We start from the raw sequence: 25,306 nt of genomic DNA, 5'->3' as shown, positions 1-25,306 counted from the left end.
AGGAAGCTTCACATGCCTCTCACGGTGACTAAGTTCACAATACATTGTAGTTTACATTGCACTGTAGAGAACCTACTGTTGATTTTATGAAATTATTCTTATATATAATGGCTTTAATTTAAGATTAAAATGCAAAAGTCAAGTATCATGCTTCAGTTAGGCTCTAAACAGAAACATTAATTTCGAATGCACCCTTGTCATGTCAATGAATTGGATATTTAGCAGAGAAGATAACAACGAAGAAAAAGACCAAAAATTCAAATACATAACAAATAAATGTTACCAAAGGCAAAATAAATTACTCTTCTACATACCTGGATATGTTTTGTGTATTTTAACGGAATTTTAAGCGTTTATTCAGTTTGAAAGATAAGTAGTGTCGAGTACGTAAGTTAAACGACCAATCAAGATGGCTGGCGAAAGCATGCTGTCTTCAGGGCGTCGATAATGGTTCGAAAGTAGAAAAATTAACAAAATACTCATAGAAATCTGCCATATGTTTTACTATGACACTTTCATGGTGCATTTCTATCAGTATTTTCACACATTCAGGTACTCTTTGGTGTTAACTTTCAAGCCGACTTCAAAGATGTGAGGTGGCATGATGTGGCCCTCACTTGAAACCACACCAAAGGCCATAACCGTGGTTGGAAACTTCGTTGAGCTTTGCCTTCAAGCACTGTTCGAATTTGCATTTTTAGGATGCTGGCAATGGTCCTGTTGTCATAACTTTGATCGATAGAGAGCATGAGTTATATGGCGGTGTATCTCCGATCTTGCTCATTAAATATTGTGTCACTTTCAGACATAATAGAAGGCTCCTATCGCTTTTGCGATTTGTACACAACTGATCAACTAGTAGATTGTCTGCAACAACAAAAAAAGAAAACCGGTTTTCATCAAATGGAAATGGAATCATGTCGTCTTTTCAAAGGCGACAATTTTATCGTTCCATCCTTTAGTAGTATCATGTAAGAATAGCATAAACGATGGCGGTGACGGTGAGTTGGCACAAAATAGTGCGAGGGTTCAGGGGTTAATACCATGCAAACGGTAAATTTGCGATGGGTTTGAATATCAGATTCGTTGTCAGCGACCCTGAAAACCAACAATGAACCAAATTTTATTGGTCGGTGTTCTGTTGTAGTTAAAGTAAACATTTACCGTATATTTTTCATCTTCAGTTTTCTCTTTGTCGAAGGGAGAAAAAGACGTATGTAGAATTATTTGGTTGCGGCTTTCATGTTTATATCGATAGCTAGAAATCAGAACCAGATGTCAATTTATACAGCCAAATTCGCATATTTATTCAATTAAGTTCCGAAATATAAGCCGTAATTACAGTTAAGTGCTGATAGAAATTGTTATGACATTTTCCATTAATAATTAACGTTTTTGTGTGCTTCTATTATAATTGTTATATTATAAGTGTTTAATATCATGCTACATGTTTACGTAGTGTTTACATCTTTCTTGTTTAATTAAACTTTTCTAAGCGAGGTAATTCCATAAGTGAATTATTACCCTTGGGAAGTGCTCTAAATCCGTCTATATATATATATAATGCATACATATACATACACGGCAGCTTGCTTCAATCATGACAAACTATGAATACCCACTTTAAGGGTGCCTGTGCATGGAATTTTTATGGCAAGAGTTGCACAATCTCCAACCACACCTTCCCTGAGTCGGCATTGTTAATACCAGTGGCAAGTAGAGGTTCAGGATGACTGGAAACAAATTGAGAGCACATACAGTGTCTAGAATTCCCAAATGGTCACCCATTTACTAGCCAGGCTCAACGTTGCTTAACTTCGGTAATCTGATGAGAACCAGGTTGTCAACATGATCCTGCCATACACACGCGCGCGCCCGTGTGTGTGTGTGTGTGTGTGTGTGTGTGTGTGTGTGTGTGTGTGTGTGTGTGTTGCATAATCATACTGAAGAAGACCGAAGGATCGGTTGAAAATATGTGCTTTTGAAAGAAACATTTTCGTTTTGTTTTTAAACTTTTGGTATTCCTACACGTCAGCACATAGAAAATAAATACAGAAAAGATATAAACATTTATATATTTTTCGTATTGATTTTTATCCATATCCACACACACACACACACACACACACATTATATATATATACGGTTGTTTTGTTATCTATTAGTTAATTATATATGTTAAGTTATATTTATTGATTATCTCATGTAGAAAGATATTGCATGTAGTAGTCCTGTGTAACATTGTCGATGTGCGTATGGCAGTTGTATGCAAATGACCGAGCCGTGTGCAAAGTGACGTCACAGCAAAGAAAAAGATTAGATAAAGAAGAACGTGTGCATCGAATGATGATCAGGATCACGTTTAAAGGGATAGAGGTCAGTGAGGAATAAAGGTCTTTTGTTAAAACCTGAAACAGCGAGTTGAAGTTCTTTATTCTTTCTTACTTACATTGTGTTTTTATTTGCATATGGTCGGATGGCACTTCCGTATTGTATGATATTTAGAAAAATATTCCTTCCTCAGATATTTGTTTGACTTTAGTTCAAACATGCATGACCCCCGAAGGAAGGAAAACAAGCAAAAGAAGACGTATATCTACTTATATATATATGTGTGTGTGTGTGTGTGTGTGTGTGTGTGTGTGTGTGTGTGTGTGTGTGTGTGTGTGTGTGTTTTTGGTGTTCGTATTAAATGGACTAAAAGGCAATATTTTTCAAAAGTGCTCAATACAAGGTAGAGCTTTATAAATGTACATTTTATAAACGTTAAAATTTTGTACGATTAAAGACTGTTTGAGGATAAAAAAAAATGATTAAAAATACACATATAAATATGGTAAATATTTAAATAATATACGAGAGAAGAGATACGTTCTAAAATGGATTACTATTGCCAGATCTGAGGAGGAGTTCAAAATTGGCGTCGAAACCTAATAGGCGATGCCTTGGTCCCTTCTCCCCACTCTGCAACCTTTTTTCCTACAGAAGAGACGTTACAAGCCTATTTCTGCTCTGTCGTTATTTCCATGGAAAGTGTTCATCTGAGCTTCAATCTCTGGTCCCCCTCTGTCAAACTTTTACAAAGAGCTACAACTACTATTAACAATTTCCCCGACCATAATCTACATACAAATATCTGTGCCATAATCTAAATATAAATATCTTGCCATAATCTAAATGCAAATATCTGTGCCATAATCTAAATGCAAATATCAGTGCCATAATCTAAACCCAAATATCTGTGTTATAATCTACATACAAATATCTGTGCCAAAATGCAAATATCTGTGCCATAATCTAAATGCAAATATCTGTGCTATAATCTAGATACAAATATCTGTGCTATAATCTAAATACAAATATCTGTGCCATAGTCTAAATGCAAATATCTGTACGATAATCAAAATGCAAATTCTACGACGTTTTTTTTCCTAGAACTGCCCGCCTATGGAATTGTTCTGTTGGCCTACTTTCAAGCTGATTACGACATGGTCGTCTTCAAGTCCAATGTAAACAAGTACTTGATGAGTCGTAACCAAATTATACCCAATCTAATAGGGGGCTCCTTCAGTCTTTGACAGACTATTGATACCCACGAAGGGGTTCCTGTGTATGAGATTTTTTTGTGACAGGAGGTGCGCAATCTCCAACCACACCTCTCCTTAGTCGACATTGTTTAATACCAGTGGCAAGTGAAGTGTGTACAGGACAACTGGAAACAAATGCCGAGATATGCTCAGATATACAGCATAATCATGTTGACATACCGGTTCTTGTCAGGTCACCGAAATTAAGCAGCATCGAGCCTGGTTAGTACAAGATGGGTGACCATTTGGGAATTCTAGGCGCTGTATACCCAATCTATACCAGTAACAACCACTACACTGTTGTGTCTGTGATCACTGTATATTCATTAACCCTTATCCTCGAGTGGCTATCGGGCCTTGATAAGTGGTGACTCCATTGTAAAAAAAAAAAAAAGAGATCGTACTATGCAAATATACTTTTGGTGAGAAAGCTGTACAAAACCGTTTGTGCTTCATTCCATGTATCTAAAAATAAATAAATAAAAATAAAATAAAACGTTTGCACATAATCTAATATCAGTTTCTTCTCTTTTCAGCGTTTTTCGTCTTGTTCTATTCCATCCTGGCTTCTTTTTCTCTATTAAGAGGAGCTAAAATCCTACAAAAAAGGATGCTGAAAAACATCTTTCATTGTCCCATGGTTTTCTTTGACACGACACCAATCGGACGGATCCTGAACCGCTTTTCAAAAGACATCGATACAATCGACACAACGCTTCCGCAGGCGATACGGCAAATCATGTCCAACATGTTCCTTGCCTGCAGTACCTTATTCATCATAACTTATACCACGCCGATTTTTCTCACAGTCATTATACCGATTTTCGTCATGTATTATATTATTCAAGTACGTCTGTGTTATTTGTTGGTAATCTTGCAATATAGTTAACAGCCAAGAAATATATATATATATATTATATATATATATATATATATATATATATATATATATATATATATATATATATATATATATATATATTATATATATAGTAATTTATAAAATATATATGGCGATTAAGCTACACTGAATATTCGGCGTTACATCCAGTCTAGGACTCCTCAGGCTTATGCACGAATTCTGTGGTTGTTTATCATTTTTAAACGATAAACAACCACAGAATTCGCGCATAAGCCTGAGGAGTCCTAGAGTGGATGAAACGCCGAATATTCAGTGTAGCTTAATTGCCATATATATTTTATAAATTACTAACTAGCTCTACCTACGTATTGAGCACTTTTGAAGTAAATACTTAAAGTTTACGCATAAATCTATACTTTCGTATATTAATTTTATATGAGTAAATGAAGTAGTTATATATATATATATATATTTCACATGAAATCATTCTTCCTTTTTACCCCACTCCATCTGTTCATTGTTTCACATTTCAATTTCACGCTAGTATAATCCTTTTCATACTTAGTTTCTTTAAATACTTTACAGGTAAAATATTTTATGCATTTTGCTAACTCCTCCCCTCTGACGAGAAGGAAAATATTTCTTTGAAATTCCGCAGATTAAGGTCTTTCACCTCAATTTGTGTTTAACTCTTGCTAAAGTGTATCTCAACAAACTTTATTAAACCTATGTACCTAAATATATATATATATATATATATATATATATATATATATATATTTAGGTACATAGGTTTAATTAATATATATATATATATATACATACATATATATATATATATATTTTATTTTTAAAATATAATTATCCACTGGCATGTGTTTCGTCGTCTACGACCCATCAGAGTGGCTGAATCTAGTGAGATTCGAAATCGGGACCTCACGGTAATGAGCCTAAACCCCTTACCGCTGACCCATCCAAATATATATATATATAGTGAATGGATGACAAACGTCTATATTTCAAAGTTCATAATGTTGAGTTGACCATCTTATAATTTATTCCTTTAATTCAGTTGACATTTACAATTTTTGACAGTATTTGTTTCGCAGCACAAAATCAATCACTTAATTATTATATCAATTAGTGAATCCATTTTGCCCTCTACTCATCAGAAGAAATAGCAACGATCAATGCATCAAAAGGAAATATTTTCTGAATTCAAAATGGCGTAATGGAAACATATTATGAGGTATTTACAGCTTTTCTTCCAATTTTCAGATTTTAATCAAGCCAAAACGCACTTTATTTCCTTTTGACAGATTGATTGTTGCTATTTCTTCTGATGAGTTAAGGGCAAAATAGATTCACTGATTGATATCATAATTAAGTGATTGATTTTGAGCTACGAAACAGATGCTGTCAAGAATTGTAAATTTCAACTGAATTAAAGGAATAATTTATAAGACGTTGACATCATGAACTTTGGAATATAGAGTTTTGTCATTCATTCACTATATTGCTCTGTAATTACATTGAGCTTCTTAAATAAGTATCGGTATATATTATAAGAAAATAAAGTAGATTTCAACAGAAAAAAGTGTGTGTGTGTGTGTGTGTGTGTTAGGACAATCGGTATCGGAGTAAGAATCAGAAAAATGTGTGTCTATTACTGATAGTAATAATAAAATAATAAATATTTATTGATTTTAAACAACTAGCAGTAAAGCCAAAATCTACAGATCATTCCCATAAATGTTTTTTTACGTAGGAGAAAATATCTGCAGATTTAACATGTGTTGCTATCGTAATCGGAAAAACATAACACACCTATATTAAAATATATAAAGATTAATAAATAATTGTAATCAGAATCAGTAATTGTATTGAAATCGGGAGAAATATTGGAATCGTCCCATCGTTAATATATATATATATATATATATATATATATATATATATATATATATATATATATATATATATATATATATATATATATACAGTGTATCACAAAAGTGAGTACACCTCTCACATTTCTTCAAATATTTTAGTATATCTCTTCATGGGACAACACTGAAAAAATTATTTTTTGACACAATGAATAGTAGTCTGTCTACAGCATATATAACAGAGTTTATTTATCACCACACCACCCCCCGAAAAAAAAAAATAACTAAAAACATAGCCATTAAAAGCTAAATCCCTGGCAACAAAAATGAGTACAACTCTTTACGAAAAGTTGTCAATATTAAAATACAACATATCAACTCTTAATATTTTGTGTGGCCACCATCATTATCCAAAACTGCCCTTACTCTCCTGAGCATGAAGTTTACCAGAGCTTCACATGTAGCCACTAGAATGTTCTTCCACTCATCAATTACGACGTCGTGGAGCTGGCGGATATTTGAAACTTTGCGCACTTCCACCTTCTACTTGAGGATGCCCTAAAGATGTTCTATTGGGTTCAAGTCTGGAGTCATGCTTGACCAGTCCATCACTTTTACCCTTAGCCTCTTCAGTAAAGAAGTGGTTGTCTTGGATGTGTGTTTTGGGTCATTGTTATGCTGTAACATTGTTCTGCGATCCAGTTTCTGGAGGGAGGGGATCATGCTTTGCTGCAATATTTGACAGTACATGTTGGAGTTCATGTTTCCCTCAATGAAATGTAACTCTCCAATACATGCAGCACTCATGCAGTCTCAGACCATGACATTCTCACCACCATGCATGACTGTAGGCATGACACATTTATCTTTATTTTTTAATCTTTAAGCAAGGGAACAGACACACATTTGTGCGTGTATATCAATGTACTTAAATAAAATAAATAGTACGATGGTCAACATCTTGAAATTTGGAATATAGACTTTTATCATTTATTTGTTTCATATATATATATATATATATTATATAAAAAAAAATTTAACTACCCTTTATGATAATAATAACAAAAATTAAACTATCATTTATAACAATAATAAAAAATAAGAAGCCTGTATTATAATAATAAAAATTAAAGGACCTTTTATGATAAACATAAAAATTTAATAACCTTTTATGATAATAATAAAAATTTACCTATCATTTATTATAATAATAATAATAATAATAATAATAATAATAATAATAATAATAATAATAATAATAAATTAACTGGCCTTTATTAAAATAATAAAAAATAACTACAGTTTATTATATTTATAAACTCCCCTTTATTATAAAAATAAAAATGTAAGTACCCTTTATTATAATAATAAAAATTTAACTTCCCTTTATTATAATAATAAATATTTAACTTCCCTTTATTATAATAATAAATATTTAACTTCCCTTTATTATAATAATAAATATTTAACTACACTTTATTATAATAATAAATATTTAACTTCCCTTTATTATAATAATAAATATTTAACTACACTTTATTATAATAATAAATATTTAACTTCCCTTTATTATAATAATAAATATTTAACTACACTTTATTATAATAATAAAAATTTAACTACACTTTATTATAATAATAAAAATTTAACTTCCCTTTATATTATAATAAAAATTTAATTACACTTTATTATATTAATAAAAATTTTACTAGTCTTTATCATAATAATAAAAAATGTTTTGTTTTTTCATTTTAATTTAATTTTAAAATAAAAATATAAATCTTTGTTATTTTGTTGATATAAAACAATGTCGAAAGAAAATTCTTCTCATAATAAATCGTTGACAAAAAAATATGTGGGGGGGGGGGCAATAATTAATTTTTGCAGGGAGGTTTTATGTTGAGATTTAAAGACAAAAACATAAATTAAAACACAGGAAATCTTTGTTGAAATCAATTGTTGAAAAACAAATCTAAAAAAAAAATTAATTATCTCCCTTATTTTGTCACTCTAAAATAAAAAAAAGGTGCCAAAACATATATGTCCGCCAAATTTTCTTGAATATTTAAGGAATTGGGTCCACGTTGCTATTTGTATGGCAAAATGATCATTTGACCACATAGCATGGGACAGAACAGGTGACCAATTGTGTTACATTTTTAAAATAATCTCACATTTTTTTTTTTTTTTTGAGAACTACTATCTTTTGATTTGTTTGTTCTCTTTTTTTTTTTTTGTTTTTTTCATAGAATTACTACTTGCCAACTTCAAGGCAGCTGAAACGAATCGAATCTATAACCCGATCGCCAATTTACAGTATGTTCAGTGAAACATTGGCGGGTGCGGCCAGCATTCGAACGTATTGCGTACAGGAAGAATTCACAAAGAAGCTCGAGGATAAACTTGATAATAATTTGAAATCTCTCAGTATGTCATTGGCATCAAACCGGTAAGTGTATATGCATTAAGCCTGAAATTTATTTCCAACAGTAAAAAAAGCAGCATGATTAATTATATATATATATATATATATATATATATATATATATATATATATACTCGTAAGCAAAACATAAATGGGCCAAGAGTGAAAGAAGGAAGAAATCGATTTTTCAATATTTTTCCATGAATTTTTGTGAATTTTAACTGAAAATTTCTATTTTGCAAATCATTATTATTAGAGCATATAATAATAAGTGGAAAAATTAATCCTAAAAATGGTAAGACCGCATCTTGGCGAGGATATAAAAAACCGAATTGCAGGATTTAGGCAGTCCAAAATGACTTACAAGCAGATTTTTGATATTTTAAGAAAGGAAAATATGAAAACATCTCTTTCTGTAGTGAAGCGAATTGGTCAAAGGTTCGAAGTCGAACGTTCAATTGTTCTTTGTTCAATATAGCTTTTAGTGCAATGAAATGTATAAAATTTGTTTGACCCTTTTTTTTTGCTCACGAGTGTGTGTGTGTGTGTATATATATATATATATATATATATATATATATATATATATATATATATATATATATATATGTCATGGCAAGGGATACACGATATACCATTAGCGTATTTAGCGATGCTGTTTGTGTAAACAAATCAAGCTTAGGTATTTTGACTATGTCAAAACATCGTTAATTCACTACCGCACAGCAACTGCCGTTTAGTGTAATGGTTCAAAGCCTTGACTGCCGTACGGGCGGTCGGGTTCCGATCCTGGCTTGAGGTAGTTGCCTGTCTGTTGAATAGCAGGGGACTAATATTAAAGAGACATGACGGGAGATTCATATTGGAACAATATATATAACGGATATAACAATAGTGATGAGAGGGAGAGAAGACATTTATACTTATACAGATGACGGGGACATATGACATGTATAACAGAATACAAAGATAGTGATGAGATGGAGAGAAGACATATATACAGTTCTGGGATGCTTGGGGCTTCATATATATATATACTGACTGGAGATGTATACAAGTTCTTAACATAGAGGAGGGGAGATGCATAATCTATGAAGGTTTACACAATGTTCATTATAATTGATGATAAACACATTACCTTTTTCTGTTGAAACTGAATGACGACACGAGACAACACGTACAAAAACACGATGATGACTCTTTATTTATCGGATCGAGCGGTCGAATGACGTCAGAAATTCACTTGTATCTACATCCTTAATCTTCTACCTTTTCGCTTCCAAAGGATTAGCTGACCACTGACTGCCAACTGACTGACTCTCAACTTTCTCTCTCTCTCTCTCTCTCTCTCTCTCTCTCTCTCTCTCTCTCTCTCTCTCTGACTAGCTCTAAATGACTATCTGACTAGCTCTAACTGTCTCTCTGACTGACTTTAACTGACTGACTCATAGAACTATATGGAGAAGTGTCCTTTGTCTATGACGTCAGAAGTGTGTTTTTCAAACGTGACTAATTTCACATGGTTATGCATGTGTTTGTCCAAAACACAGTACTGCAAACAAAAGAATCCTCTCCTAACCTATTTTTTAACCTAACCTATTTTTTAACCTAACCTATTTTTAAACCTAACCTATTTTTTAACCTAACCTATTTTTTAACAATATATTTTTAATTTTCATTGTTCATTCTTTTACTGGCATATTTAATATTCAGAATTAACAATAGGCTTAATTTCTCACATTCCATTTCTTAACTTTGCTTACAGGGTTCGATTCTGGGCTTATCCTAATCTCATTTTCACTTATCTAATATTCTTCTTATCTATATGGAAAGGGGACAGCGTTTCCTTGTAACATGTCTAGCCACACTGATGAGCTGTGATACAGCGAAACAATACTGTATGTGGATGACTCTTTGTCTCTCTCTCTCTCTCTCTCTCTCTCTCTCTCTCTCTATATATATATATATATATATATATATATATATATATATATATATATATACCTAACTTAGTACATACAATAATCTTATCAATTGATATAAAAATTTAAACAGCTCAGGAAATTCCTATTATTTTAGCCCCCAAAATAATTGTAACAGACAAAAAAAAAAGAGTGATTGCCCTTTCGGTAGCAACTGCATACATAAGGATGTTTATTCTTGCACCGTAACTGAGATACCTACTAAAGTCCCGCAAACAACCTCAAACCTTTCACAACCTACTAATCCCCCTTCAATCAATTACCTTCGACCAAGCCCTTTTGGTTGCACAATCTATCCAACTAGGTAACAGCACTAGTAACAGGTATAGTAGTAGCTTTTTGTTCCAAAATAGAATTGCAGTTCTTACTGGTCCTATTACTTCTCCTCCTTCATATCCCTCAATAGATTATCACAACAACTATTATATACATTCTTCCACCGCCTGGAACGTGTATATATACTTGTAGGCATGCATGTGTATATAGGTACATATATATATATATATATATATATATATATATATATATATATATATATATATATGTGTGTGTGTGCATGCATGTGTATGTATATAGATATGTATGGTTGTATGTATGTGTATGTATGTGTGGTCAAATGTATATTTATTTTCATATAAATATATACCTGTATATATGTATATGAATGTGTATATATATATGTATTTATATTTTTATTGTTGTGTATGTGTGTATTCATGTATGTATGTGTATTTATTTATATATATATATATATATATATGAGTACTTCTATTATTAGTAGTAGTAGTAGTAGTAGTAATAGTATTATTATCATCATCATCATCATCATTATCAGTATTCTAATGTTATTAAATTTGTGTTTGTATGTTAACGCATAATTTTCTTTGCTCTCTCTGTTTGGCTTACTTTCGGGTTACGTGTGTCTAGATGTTCTGTTTAACACATTCTTCCTATTTGTAGATCACAATGTCTGCATCCTTGTCCTTTGTCTATATATTCTATTTATATTTTTTATTTTCTGTTCTTTTTTCTTTTTAGTCTTCCGCTTCTGCTGTGATTTTATTCCAACTGTTTTTTTTATAATATTTCTTTTTACATTATCTATTAATCTCTATTTTGATGGCTAGACAAGTAGTTACACCATTTAGTTAGTAGTTTACGCCATAAAGGAAAAAAACTTTAACGGATTTAAATAATATTTACTCATTGACTACGGATTTTTCTGAAAACATGGATTACACATATTTTGATTATTACAAACTTTTTGGATTGCACATTATAGATTTTAATTTGATTCTACATGTCAACAACATAATTCCAGCTTTTTCTTATGGGAACAACCTTCTATCATCTTTTCGTATTGATAATACTGGATCTCTCCATATCTTTTCATCTGGTTTTTTAATCCTTGAATTTTAATGTATCCTCTGATTTCTTAAATTTTCCCCCATTTTACACAAAAATGAAACCACTGGTATGCCTTCCCCTATTATTTTTATATAAAATGTCTTTATATTAATTTTATGGACGCATGTTAAATAGGACCCATCTTGACTATATCTGCCCCCTACCACTTCCACCGCTGTCAAGTTTTGTAGACATTTTGACCCATTTCGAACTTTTACGAATTAGGAAAGCAGTCACCTATTTTCCCTTTCAGCGCTTTCTTATGACACACCGAAACTATACCCTTCCATTATTTTATCTTTTTCTCTTCTCCTCTTATCTTGTCATATTCTCCCCTTTCTTTTCTCTTTTTTTCTTATTTTTCTTTTTTTCCCTTTTTTATTTTTTTATATATATTTTTTATTTTATCCCTTTTAACAAATAATTTCTTCTTGACATACTCAATCTCCTTTCTTTCCTTCTCTCTTTTTAATTCTAATTTTATTTTAATTTAATTTATTTAAATATACTTTCTTTCTCTATCCCTTTTCCTCCTTTTTTTCTCTCTCTCTCCTCTCTCCCTATCCTCTCTCTATCCATTACTCCAACTCTTGGTTTTTAATATTCATATGTAATCAAAAATCTTTTTCTTATAATTTATTTTGGCTTAAATTGTCTGATGATATGGGCTGGATAATTTGTTTATCCCGTCTATAGAAACAATCTTGTAATGTTTTAAGCAAATACTCCCGAGGTTGAAATAATAAAAACAAAATACAATATATATATATATATATATATATATTTGTAGTCATTGACATACAGTCCTGTTTCGTTGTATCACAACTCATCAGTGCCGCTAGACCAGCATCTCTCCCAAGCCAAGGATTGAACCTAGAACCATCATGTTGACAGTCGGCAGTTCTCCCACTCGATCATGGAATTGACGCCCGTAAATAACTCGTCGGAATGTCTATTTAAATAGACACCTGCCACCACTTTTATAGTGCTCAAATCGCATGTTCGTAACCAAACAAACAACGAGCTTCGCATTTTCAGCCAATTAAGTAGCAGGTGAGATTATTTACGACAGTGCTCTATGCAAAGAGGGGGCTTAAAATATATTTGTAGTCATCGACATACAGTCCTGTTTCGTTGTATCACAACTCATCAGTGCCACTAGACCAGCATCTCTCCCAAGCCAAGGATTGAACCTAGAACCGTCGTGTTGACAGTCGGCGGTTCTAATCTTACAGCATAATTACACATCGGCTCTAATCAGATCACCGAAGTTAAGCAACGATGAGCCTGGCTAATACTAGATGGGTGACCAATTCGGAATTCTAGATGCTTTATGTACTCTACACTTATCCTAGCATTATTTCCAGTCGTCCTGAACATCTACTTGCCACTGGTATTCAACAACGCCGAGAGGTGTGGTTGGAGACTGCACAGCTCTTGCCACAAAAATTCCACGTGCAAGAACCCTTGCAGTGGGTATTCATAGTTTGTCAAGACTGAAGGAAGCTACCATATATGCTCCTATAAATTCGTGTTTCTTTTGTATGTATTGATATTCATATTAAAAACCCTCTTTTCTATTTATTTAAAAAGAAAATACAATTTTGTTATATATTGGTCATGGAATTGAATTCATCTGAAAAAGATCTAGCTAATTTGCATATTCTTTTAAACATTAATTTTTATTAATTCCTTATTAGTTTTTTCGGTTTTCTTATGGGATGATCATCTTTAGTTAACTATTACGTGTAATTATATTCATGCAGATATTCTACATGATTTATACTTGCATAATATTTGCGTAAAAAGTTTACAGGACACACAATATTGTTTCCATATATATTTATGTATACGTATATATTTTTGTTTAATCTATCTGTCTGTGTACATTTCTCAACGCAATAACTCTGTCAATTTTTAGTCTACAGACTCAAAATTTGATATACAGGGTACTGAGATTTGGGAAAATCGATATGATCGGTTTTCGACCAGAAATTTGGCTGTTAAGGGGTCAAAGTTCAACGATTTGACCTTTGAGAACTCTACCAAACTCCTCCGACAATTTTGGGTCTAGACACCAGAAATTTTAGATATAGGTTCATTGGACATGAATCTAACTTAATAACTTGATATGAGCCCAAAACAATAAATGTTAAGGGGTCATAATAGGGGTCAAAGTTAAAAAAAATGTACTCTTTTTTGTTTTTTTTGTTCAACATACACCTCCAAATACCCGGACAACGCCGGGCACCCATGCTATATATATATATATATATATATATATATATATATATATACACACACAAAGTAAAAAAAAAAAATGAATAGAATTTTACTCAACTGTATGTATACAATGAAAGCAGTATAAATATAAGATAATAATTTTCACTGTTTTAGATTTTGTTTTAAAGTTCAGAAATATGAATTCAGTTACGGGCAGACAGCAAATCTCCATTCCAATAAGATTTAACTAATTTTTATCATTTTTATTATATTTAAAAAAAATCTTTCGTGTTCTAACATTTTTGATTATTTATCATTACAAAAAAATAAAAGAATAACCCTGCTTTTTTTTGTAGGTGGTTAGGAATGAGGCTTGATTTGCTTGGGAACATAATTGTCTTTTCCGCTGTTATCTTCGCGGTGGTCAACCGTGAGACAATGACCTCTGGAGGTGTTGGTCTGTCTATTACCTATGCACTAAATGTAAGTAGAAATATGTCATATGATGCACGTGTCAACGATAAAACTGACTCGTCTTCTTTTGTGGCATAGATTTCAAGAATGTAGTCCGTTTTTATTATCCATCACGTGTCATTATTGTGCGACTTAAATGTATTTTTTCTTTTCAGATTAATCGGTTAACACTTATCTAGGCTAAAAGTCACTCAATTAAAATAGTTTTTTAGTTGTATGTTTTTTTTTGTTTCCCCCCCCCCCCGAAATGTCCAGAATACAAAGTTGGAAAACAAAAAACTAGGCACAAGGCCACTCAAAAATTGAGGAGGGGGGATTTTATTTGGTCATCGTTGTCACTGCACCTTTTGTTTGTCCATATTATTCCTAGCTAGACTTCGCATTCACCACAATATGACACACATCAGAGGTCGTTCTACTTAAGATTTTCAGTAACTACTAAATCGATCTGGCTGATTTTGTATGAACCTTTGTTATGATAAGGTGCAGCGAACTAAGTTTTATGGTATCTGTTCGATGCATAGTTAGGGATTAATACGGATTAGTATTTAATGCAAAAATAAGCACAAATTGAATCAGCACCCTAGAGGAAGAACACTCTGACCTGCAAAAAAAAAGATGTCTGGACAGCCCTTTTGGCATTCCCCAGTAAGGGAGTCTCAAGTAATAAACTAACTACAGGGCCCGTGGCACACTGGATAGAGGCGTTGAGTCTCTATGATTCCAGGTGAGCATTGTCTGAAGATAGCAGTTTCAATCCTACCTAACGCAGGCCAGAGGATTAGTCGGCCAAAACGTGGTGAGACAACAAAAACTATGGAAGGCAGTAATTATTAGGGATACAGTTACAAGACTCAGCATTCCTATCCCGTCACGGTCAACCATCTGAAGAAGGCCAGAGGATAAGTTGGCCGAAACATGGTGAAACAATTATGAAGATGAGGATAAGAGTCCACAAAAAAATGAATACAAAAATTATGAAGCTTCATCTCCAAGGATTCCAAAAACTCAAACTAAAATGTAAACTAATTTCTTCTTAAATGGTGAGAAGGCAAAGTCTGGGAGGGTGGACCTCCTAGAACTGCACAATGTTATATAGTCGTCTATATAACGAGTGCATAACAGTTTACTTGTGTCGTCTAACATTCATGTATTTACGTGTCTATTAAATGTTTGTAACGTGTATGTATTTATGACAGCATCTCTATTGATCGTCTAGTAATGTTCGTTGCATTTATCTGCAGTTCATTGTAGGTGTATATAAATGTTCATGTATGCGTGTATGTATATAAATGTTCATGTATGCGTGTATGTATATAAATGTTCATGTATGCGTGTATGTATATAACAGAAGAATAATATATGAAAGAGTTCCTTCCCAACATGACGAATACCATTGTCGGTGAGGACACCAGAAAGACACATACCTTTTTCGTGTTTCCTGCAATTAAAGATGCTTTTCCACGTGGTGGTCTCTACCATGCATGGTAGGTTTCAAGTCTAAGACAAAGTTCTTTTGCATTCAACAACGTGGAATCCTGCATACCATGGTGAAACCAGTCTCTCTCGCCCAGTCGTTTGCGTCTCTCTGTCAAAGTGGATGTATCTCATCGGTGTCCTTAGCAACCAATGCCTTTCTCTTTTATTACTTAGCAATGATTGCCGGGTGGGAGTTGCAATATTCAACTAGAAATTGTATAGTTTTTGAGAATTTAAGTGGCATATATTTTCTTTATATTTGTAGGTAACATTTTTTCTGTCTTGGTTTGTGCAGAACAGAAGTGAGGTTGAGACGAATGTTGTTGCTGTAGAACGAGTCAATGAATATTGCAATGTGGAAAATGAAGTAAAGTGGCCATTTTGTTTTTCTTCGTTATTTTTAATAATTCTTTTTAAAAGAAATTCGTTTCAGAGGTGACATCAGACAGAACTCACAAAACCATGTGATTTCTAGGCAAAGTTTTTCGACTTCTATTGGCTGACAAAACTCAAACAGAAAAGACGGGCCTGAGTGCTATCTCCAGTGGAGTGCCAACATGCACGGTGTGGCTACCCGTCTCTCTCTCTCTCTCTCTCTCTCTCTCTCTCTCTCTCTCTCTCTCTCTCTCTCTCTCTCTCTCTTGTACATGTTTCGCTAATGTTTTTTAGTGATTGTTTTTTTTATAAATTTTTTATATAAACGTCAGTGTCCAAGTGGTTTTATCAGCAGACGAAAACCACCTTTATGCACCTATGCCTGAGTGCTACATCCAATGGGATGTCAACGCGCACAGTGTGGCTATCCGTCTTTCTGTCTCTCTCTCTCTCTCTCTCTCTCTCTCTCTCTCTCTCTCTCTCTCTCTCTGTCTGTCTGTCTGTCTCTCTCTCTCTCTCTCTCTCTCTCTCTCTCTCTCTCTCTCACACACACACACACACACACAAATACACATTGTGACTCTGATGTTTTTCTGTGACTGGTATTTTAATAATTTTTTAATATAAACATTTATATAAGCTATATCAGCGGACGAAAACCACCTGAGTTCACAACGATGACAATGTGGGGTGCATAACGATCTATACACTCATAAAACACATGTGCATGCATCTTCATGCACCTATGTACATGCACTTTTAATGAGTGAACATGAGCACTGTATCATCATCATCATCATCATCATCATCATCATCATCATTTCACAAATCAAAAGTTTTAGAATTTACTTGACGATGATAAGAAAGAAAACGTGTTTTAACGCTCAGTGCACAGACAAAATCTCCGAATGGGCATTGCAGTTGTGAATGCGTGAGTGTTTAAAAACATCGTATTAACTCGCCCTGATTGAGAAATTTTTGTTCACGTTGTCATCAAGATTTTAAATACGGAGTCATCTCCATAATTCAGGTATGATGGTCGAAAATGCTATGCATGAGATGGAGAGTCTAAATTCAGCTTCACCTCTAATAAACTCATTGTAACGATAAAAAGATATCAGAGTTGGGACTGCACGATCTTCAGTCAAAAGTAACAATTCTGTCTCAGGTTAAAATGAAAATGTGATTATACGGTTAAATTATTTCGTCTCTAACAACAGGTGTTTTGTAAATAAAAGTTGAAATATATATATATATATATATATATATATATATATTAGTGACCTTGTTTGTCTGTCGGTCTGAGGAACGGTCTCTACAAAACTCCTCTGTCACTTTTTCTATAGACTTGAAACTTTATAAGTTGCAATCAAGATCCTAAATGGGAGTTCTCTTATTTTGCTGAATAATCGCCAAAATGGCTATCGGCTTGTTTATTTCTAAAAATTAAGAGTATTTGAAAATCTTAAGGTACATTTTTTTTTCATTCAACCTGTGATAACTAATTGCCAACGTAGGACAGCCAATGAAAATTCCTGATTATATTTATTCATGGATAATTCTCACAATTAATTTTACAAAAAAAAAAAATACACTTAAAAAAATTACACAACGAATGTGGCACAAGGCTAAATTAGGTGCATCATTCTTTTGGCTTATTCTATTAAACTAGCCTCAGTCACCACAATACCACATTCGCACTATGGAAATCCTATTTAACATTATTTCCAGGTTTCGACGTTTTTTATTTACAAAAAATATATGTATATAATTTTAATTTTAACAGTTGGGCATGGAGGTTTCTGTTAAAAAATACAATAGGCAGTATTTACAGTAAAACAGAATAAAATGCTAGATGATTCGTAAGATCCTCCTAAATCAATCAGGATAGAAATGAGCTGCTCACTATTTTCCAGGGTCTTTCTACGGCTGCAAACAAGCGAGTTAGTTCCAAGGTGACGGTGGGATTATCAGGAGTGTAGAAAGAACCGGGGGAAGGGGGGGGGATGTGAGAAAGTTGATTGGATTTAAAAAGGACATTTTACTAATTAACTGTAATTGACTATTATTTGTCTTTATTTACTGAATAAAAAAAATATCAATGCGCATTTGAGTTCACACAACATAAAATTGGAATCCACCTGTCTTCACTCTCACTCTTCTTAGTGAAGGTACTATAGAGTAGTACTCTCCTGAAATTGATGACATTTTCTCTTACCTATTTTCATATTCTGTCTTCTTTTTTGCCCACAGGCTGATTGGTACAAAGATAATCGACCCGATAAGTCATGGCCCTCGAATGGAGACATTACATTTGATAACTTTCAGCTACGATATCGTCCAGAATTAGACCTTGTGCTTAAAGGCATTAGCTGTAAAGTCCAAGGTGGAGAGAAGGTGAGATGCAGGGGTTTAATACTCTTTTGAGTATCTTGAATTTTATGATTTAGACAACTGAAAAGTTGTATAAATTTTCAAATATACCGCTTAATAGAATGTCTGTGTTAGATGTATCATGTGTATGTGAAAGATGTATCATGTGTATGTGAAAGATGTATCATGTGTATGTGAAAGATGTATCATGTGTATGTGAAAGATGTATCATGTGTATGTGAAAGATGTATCATGTGTATGTGAAAGATGTATCATGTGTATGTGAAAGATGTATCATGTGTATGTGAAATTAATGACATTTGTAACATGTTTTACAGTACTAAATTATTTGTAACATTTATGTTGTTGCTCTAATAAGCTCATTATAACATTTACGATGCACTAATGAGTCCATCATAATGTTTATGGTGTACTAATGTGTCATTTGTAACATTTACATAGCACTAAGAAATTATTTCTAGCATTTTATAGTGCATTAATACGCTATTTACAACGTTTATAGTGCACTAATACACTATTTGTAACGTTTTTGTAGCACTAATAAGCTATTTGTAATGTTTATGGTGCATTAATGAGCTATTTGTAACGTTTATAGTGCATTAATAAGCTATTTGTAAGGTTTATGGTGCACTAATCAGTTATTTGTAACCTTTATGGTGCACTAATAAGATATTTGTAATGCTTATGGTGCACTAATAAGTTATTTGTAACCTTTATGGTAAACTAATAACCTATTTCTAACGTTTATGGTGCACTAATAAGCTATTTGTAAAGTTTATGGTCCATTAATAAGCTATTTATAACGTTTATGATCCACTAATAAGCTATTTGTAACATTTATGGTGCACTAATAAGTTATTTGTAATGTTTATGGTGCACTAATAAGCTATTTGTAACGTTTATGGTGCAATGACACGCTACTTGTAACGTTTATGGTGCACTAATACATAATACGCTATTTGTAACATTTATGGTGCACTAATACGCTATTTGTAACGTTTATGCTGCACTAATAAGCTATTTCTAACGTTTTTGTTATACTAATTCGCTATTTCTAACGTTCATGATGCACTAATAAGCTATTTGTAACGTTCATGGTGCACTAATAAGCTATTTGTAATGTTTATGGTCCACTAATACGCTATTTGTAACGTTTATGGTGCACTAATAAGCTATTTGTAACGTTTTTGTTGCACTAATTCACTATTTCTAACATTCATGGTGCACTAGTATGCATTTGTAATTTTTATGGTGCACTAATACGCTATTTGTAACGTTTATGATGCACATTACAAATAGCTTACTAGTGCACCATAAACGCTACAAATAGCTTATTAAAGCTATTTGTAGCGTTTATGGTGCACTAGTAAGCTATTTGTAATGTTTATGGTGCACTAATAAGCTATTTGTAATGTTTATGGTGCACTAATGAGCTATTTGTAACGTTTTTGTTGCACTAATATGCCTACTGTAATGTGTATGTTGCACTAATAAGACCATTGTAACGTTTATGATGCACTCATGTGTCATTTGTAACATTTACGTGCACTTATAAGCTATTTGTAATATTTATGTCGCACTAATAAGCTATTTATAACATTTTTTTGCACTAATAAGCACATTGTGACCTTTTTTGACACTAATAAGCAATTTGTAACGCTTATGTGGTACTAATAAACCATAAGTGAGAAAAGTAAGTTTGTTAAAATAAAAACTAGGAAGCAAATTGGCATCAGAGCAACACAATTTGAGTTCTCTACTTTTCAACTAGCGTAATCATTCCAGCTGTGCATCCGATGAGATTTAAGAATACTCACCTATCAACTAGAATCTCAATTAATGGTTTTACAAAACACATTAATAAATTGAAAATTCGAATTTTGTTTTTTGGGGGTTTGAAGAGAATTCTTTCCTTTTAGGCAGGTTCATCAGTAGTTGTCAGTCTATCAGTGTTGTCCAGGATTTCTATATCTCACCACCTTAGCGTGCACTTCTCCCCACAGCTTTTATGAGGAGAACTTCTGTTTTGTCTCCCTATATATATATATATATATATATATATATATATATATATATATATATATATATATATATATACATATATATAAATAAATATCCCTCTTATATAGCGAAATTTGATCATTCAGTTATTGTTAAAAACTGTCCCGTGCTTTTGGACTGTAGCTGTATCTCTACGGGCCTCCACCAAATGCATCATTGAAGAAGAAAGTAGTGACATAAATAATTTATTCACCTCCTCTCCCCCACACGTTTATCAATTGAAATTCTTCAACCACCTGAAGAACTCTTTCATGATAATGTTTGCCGCTCAAATTACCTTTATGTTATTTGGATTCTTCAGACTACTGTTCTCATCCTGAGTGTCATTTTCGCAACGTTTCGGTCGATACAACCTCTGACCTTCTTCAGGTGTATCTTGTCGAACTTGGAAATCTGGACAGAATTTCGAATGGAACCCTTTATTTACTTATAAAATGGAAAGGGAACAAAACAAACAAACAAAAAACTGGCAGTGTCAAACCGTCCTCTTGTTGATACAAAACACGAAAGTATTTTTTCCTTCCTTTCCTCAACTTGCAACAAATTCTTGTGTATTCGATATTATCTTCCACCATTCGTTCTCGTTCTAAGCTGTCCAACAAAAAACTCAACTCAACTGCCATGCTTTAGAATTCGTCCCATTTTAACAGTTACCAATAGTGTACATATGCAAACAATACTAACAGCCAGACACAAAATGTGAATAAAAATAATATCAAAATTAGAGCTAGTGGGCGTCCGCCAATAACTGCAAAACACCTTGAGCTACGAAATCTGTGCATAGAAAACACCTTTTGAAACCGTTAATGTCGGATAATTCATTCACTGACGTGTAAATAACAAAAGCATTTTCTGCAGCCATTTTACAAGCTGAGCAAACACGAAGTCGTTTGCGAAATTGATGATTTCTATTACTTCATGGAGGCAGCATGCTTCCGTTCCATCAGCCATGACTGGAAAGAGGTCTTAAGAAATTCTCAATTGTACTTTTTGGTACCCCACACTGAGAATTGAACCTTCAACCTTCAGGAGAATATCACATTAACGGGTGATTTTTTCCACGTACTTTATATCCTACCAGATTTAGCGAGTTCGACAGAAACATTCCTGATTTCACCAAAACACACTTAACAACGTATTAAGTTACATCAACAAAAACGTTATGAAAATAACAGTCAAGATGAGAACAGTAGTCTAAATAATCCAAATAACGAATCCTCATCTCTAAAATTAGAGTTAGGGTTAAATAAGAATCCAAATAATCCAAATAACGAATCGTCATCTCAAAAATTAGGGTTAGGGTTAAAGAAGAATCTAAATAATCCAAATAACGAATCCTCATCGCAAAAATAAGGGTTAGGGTTAAAGAAGAATCTAAATAATCCTAATAACGAATCCTCATCTCAAAAATTAGGGTTAGGGTTAAAGAAGAATCTAAATAATCCATTTAACGAATCCTCGTCTCAAAAAAAAGGGTTAGGGTTAAAGAAGAATCTAAATAATCCAGGTAACGAATCCTCATCTCAAAAATTAGGGTTAGGGTTAAAGAAGAATCTAAATAATCCTAATAACGAATCCTCATCTCAAAAATTAGGGTTAGGGTTAAAGAAGAATCTAAATAATCCAAATAACGAATCCTCGTCTCAAAAATTAGGGTTAGGGTTAAAGAAAAATCTAAATAATCCAAATAACGAATCCTCATCTCAAAAATTAGGGTTATGATAAAAGAAGACTCTAAATAATCCAGATAACAAATCCTCATCGCAAAAATTAAGGTTAGGGTTAAAGAAGAATCTAAATAATCCAAATAACGAATCCTCATCTCAAAAATTAGGGTTAGGGTTAAAGAAGAATCCAAATCATCCAAATAACGAATCCTCATCTCAAAAATTAGGGTTAGGGTTAAAGAAGAATCTAAATAATCCAAATAACGAATCCTCGTCTCAAAAATTAGGGTTAGGGTTAAAGAAGAATCTAAATAATCCAGATAACGAATCCTCATCTCAGAAATTAGGGTTAGGGTTAAAGAAGAATCTAAATAATCGAAATTACGAATCCTCATCTCAAAAATGAGGGTTAGGGTTAAAGAAGAATCTAAATAATCCAAATAACGAATCCTCGTCTCAAAAATTAGGGTTAGGGTTAAAGAAGAATCTAAATAATCCTAATAACGAATCCTCATCTCAAAAATTAGGGTTAGGGTTAAAGAAGAATCTAAATAATCCAAATAACGAATCCTCATCTCAAAAATTAGGGTTAGGGTTACAGAAGAATCTAAATAATCCTAATAACGAATCCTCATCTCAAAAATTAGGGTTAGGGTTAAAGAAGAATCTAAATAATCCAAATAACGAATCCTCCTCTCAAAAATTAGGGTTAGGGTTAAAGAAGAATCTAAATAATCCAAATAACGAATCCTCGTCTCAAAAATAAGGGTTAGGGTTAAAGAAGAATCTAAATAATCCAAATAACGAATCCTCATCTCAAAAATTAGGGTTAGGGTTAAAGAAGAATCTAAATAATCCTAATAACGAATCCTCATCTCAAAAATTAGGGTTAGGGTTAAAGAAGAATCTAAATAATCCAAATAACGAATCCTCGTCTCAAAAATTAGGGTAAGGGTTAAAGAAGAATCTAAATAATCCAAATAACGAATCCTCATCGCAAAAATTAGGGTTAGGGTTAAAGAAGAATCTAAATAATCCAAATAACGAATCCTCATCTCAAAAATTAGGGTTAGGGTAAAAGAAGAATCTAAATAATCCAGATAACGAATCCTCATCGCAAAAATAAGGGTTAGGGTTAAAGAAGAATCTAAATAATCCAAATAACGAATCCTCATCTCAAAAATTAGGGTTAGGGTTAAAGAAGAATCTAAATAATCCAAATAGGAATCCTCATACCAAAAATTAGGGTTAGGGTTAAAGAAGAATCTAAATAATCCAAATAACGAATCCTCATCTCAAAAATTAGGGTTAGGGTAAAAGAAGAATCTAAATAATCCAGATAACAAATCCTCATCGCAAAAATTTGGGTTAGGATTAAAGAAGAATCTAAATAATCCAAATTACGAATCCTCATCTCAAAAATTAGGGTTAGGGTTAAAGAAGAATCTAAATAATCCTAATAACGAATCCTCATCTCAAAAATTAGGGTTAGGGTTAAAGAAGAATCTAAATAATCCAAATAACGAATCCTCATCTCAAAAATTAGGGTTAGGGTTACAGAAGAATCTAAATAATCCAAATAACGAATCCTCATCTCAAAAATTAGGGTTAGGGTTAAAGAAGAATCTAAATAATCCAAATAACGAATCCTCCTCTCAAAAATTAGGGTTAGGGTTAAAGAAGAATCTAAATAATCCAAATAACGAATCCTCGTCTCAAAAATAAGGGTTAGGGTTAAAGAAGAATCTAAATAATCCAAATAACGAATCCTCATCTCAAAAATTAGGGTTAGGGTTAAAGAAGAATCTAAATAATCCTAATAACGAATCCTCAACTCAAAAATTAGGGTTAGGGTTAAAGAAGAATCTAAATAATCCAAATAACGAATCCTCGTCTCAAACATTAGGGTAAGGGTTAAAGAAGAATCTAAATAATCCAAATAACGAATCCTCATCGCAAAAATTAGGGTTAGGGTTAAAGAAGAATCTAAATAATCCAAATAACGAATCCTCATCTCAAAAATTAGGGTTAGGGTAAAAGAAGAATCTAAATAATCCAGATAACGAATCCTCATCGCAAAAATAAGGGTTAGGGTTAAAGAAGAATCTAAATAATCCAAATAACGAATCCTCATCTCAAAAATTAGGGTTAGGGTTAAAGAAGAATCTAAATAATCCAAATAACGAATCCTCATCCCAAAAATTAGGGTTAGGGTTAAAGAAGAATCTAAATAATCCAAATAACGAATCCTCATCTCAAAAATTAGGGTTAGGGTAAAAGAAGAATCTAAATAATCCAGATAACGAATCCTCATCGCAAAAATTTGGGTTAGGATTAAAGAAGAATCTAAATAATCCAAATTACGAATCCTCATCTAAAAAATTAGGGTTAGGGTTAAAGAAGAATCTAAATAATCCAAATAACGAATCCTCATCTCAAAAATTAGGGTTAGGGTTAAAGAAGAATCTAAATGATCCAAAT

The 25,306-nt window shown here is 32.7% G+C and overlaps 1 protein-coding gene and 1 pseudogene across 2 annotated transcripts in view; both read left to right on the top strand.

The window, feature by feature from the left end:
* Nucleotides 1-25,306, top strand: part of LOC145277708 (multidrug resistance-associated protein 1-like) — a 320,419-nt gene that overhangs the window by 248,674 nt on the left and 46,439 nt on the right. For both annotated transcript variants that reach the window (XM_080129406.1, XM_080129407.1), the window contains exons 23-27: nucleotides 4,124-4,434; nucleotides 8,588-8,787; nucleotides 14,732-14,858; nucleotides 16,594-16,695; nucleotides 18,957-19,100. In XM_080129406.1, coding sequence (XP_079985532.1) covers nucleotides 4,124-4,434; nucleotides 8,588-8,787; nucleotides 14,732-14,858; nucleotides 16,594-16,695; nucleotides 18,957-19,100 — 884 coding nt within the window. The remainder of the gene's footprint in view (nucleotides 1-4,123; nucleotides 4,435-8,587; nucleotides 8,788-14,731; nucleotides 14,859-16,593; nucleotides 16,696-18,956; nucleotides 19,101-25,306) is intronic.
* Nucleotides 3,741-3,857, top strand: LOC145278414 (5S ribosomal RNA; annotated as a pseudogene).

The sequence above is a fragment of the Euprymna scolopes genome, chromosome 6, assembly GCF_053919585.1.
Source record: "Euprymna scolopes isolate OS-2025 chromosome 6, ASM5391958v1, whole genome shotgun sequence".
NCBI classification, from domain to species: domain Eukaryota; kingdom Metazoa; phylum Mollusca; class Cephalopoda; order Sepiida; family Sepiolidae; genus Euprymna; species Euprymna scolopes.
Note: the sequence above shows the minus strand (reverse complement) of the source record. Positions and strands in the feature narration are given on the sequence as shown.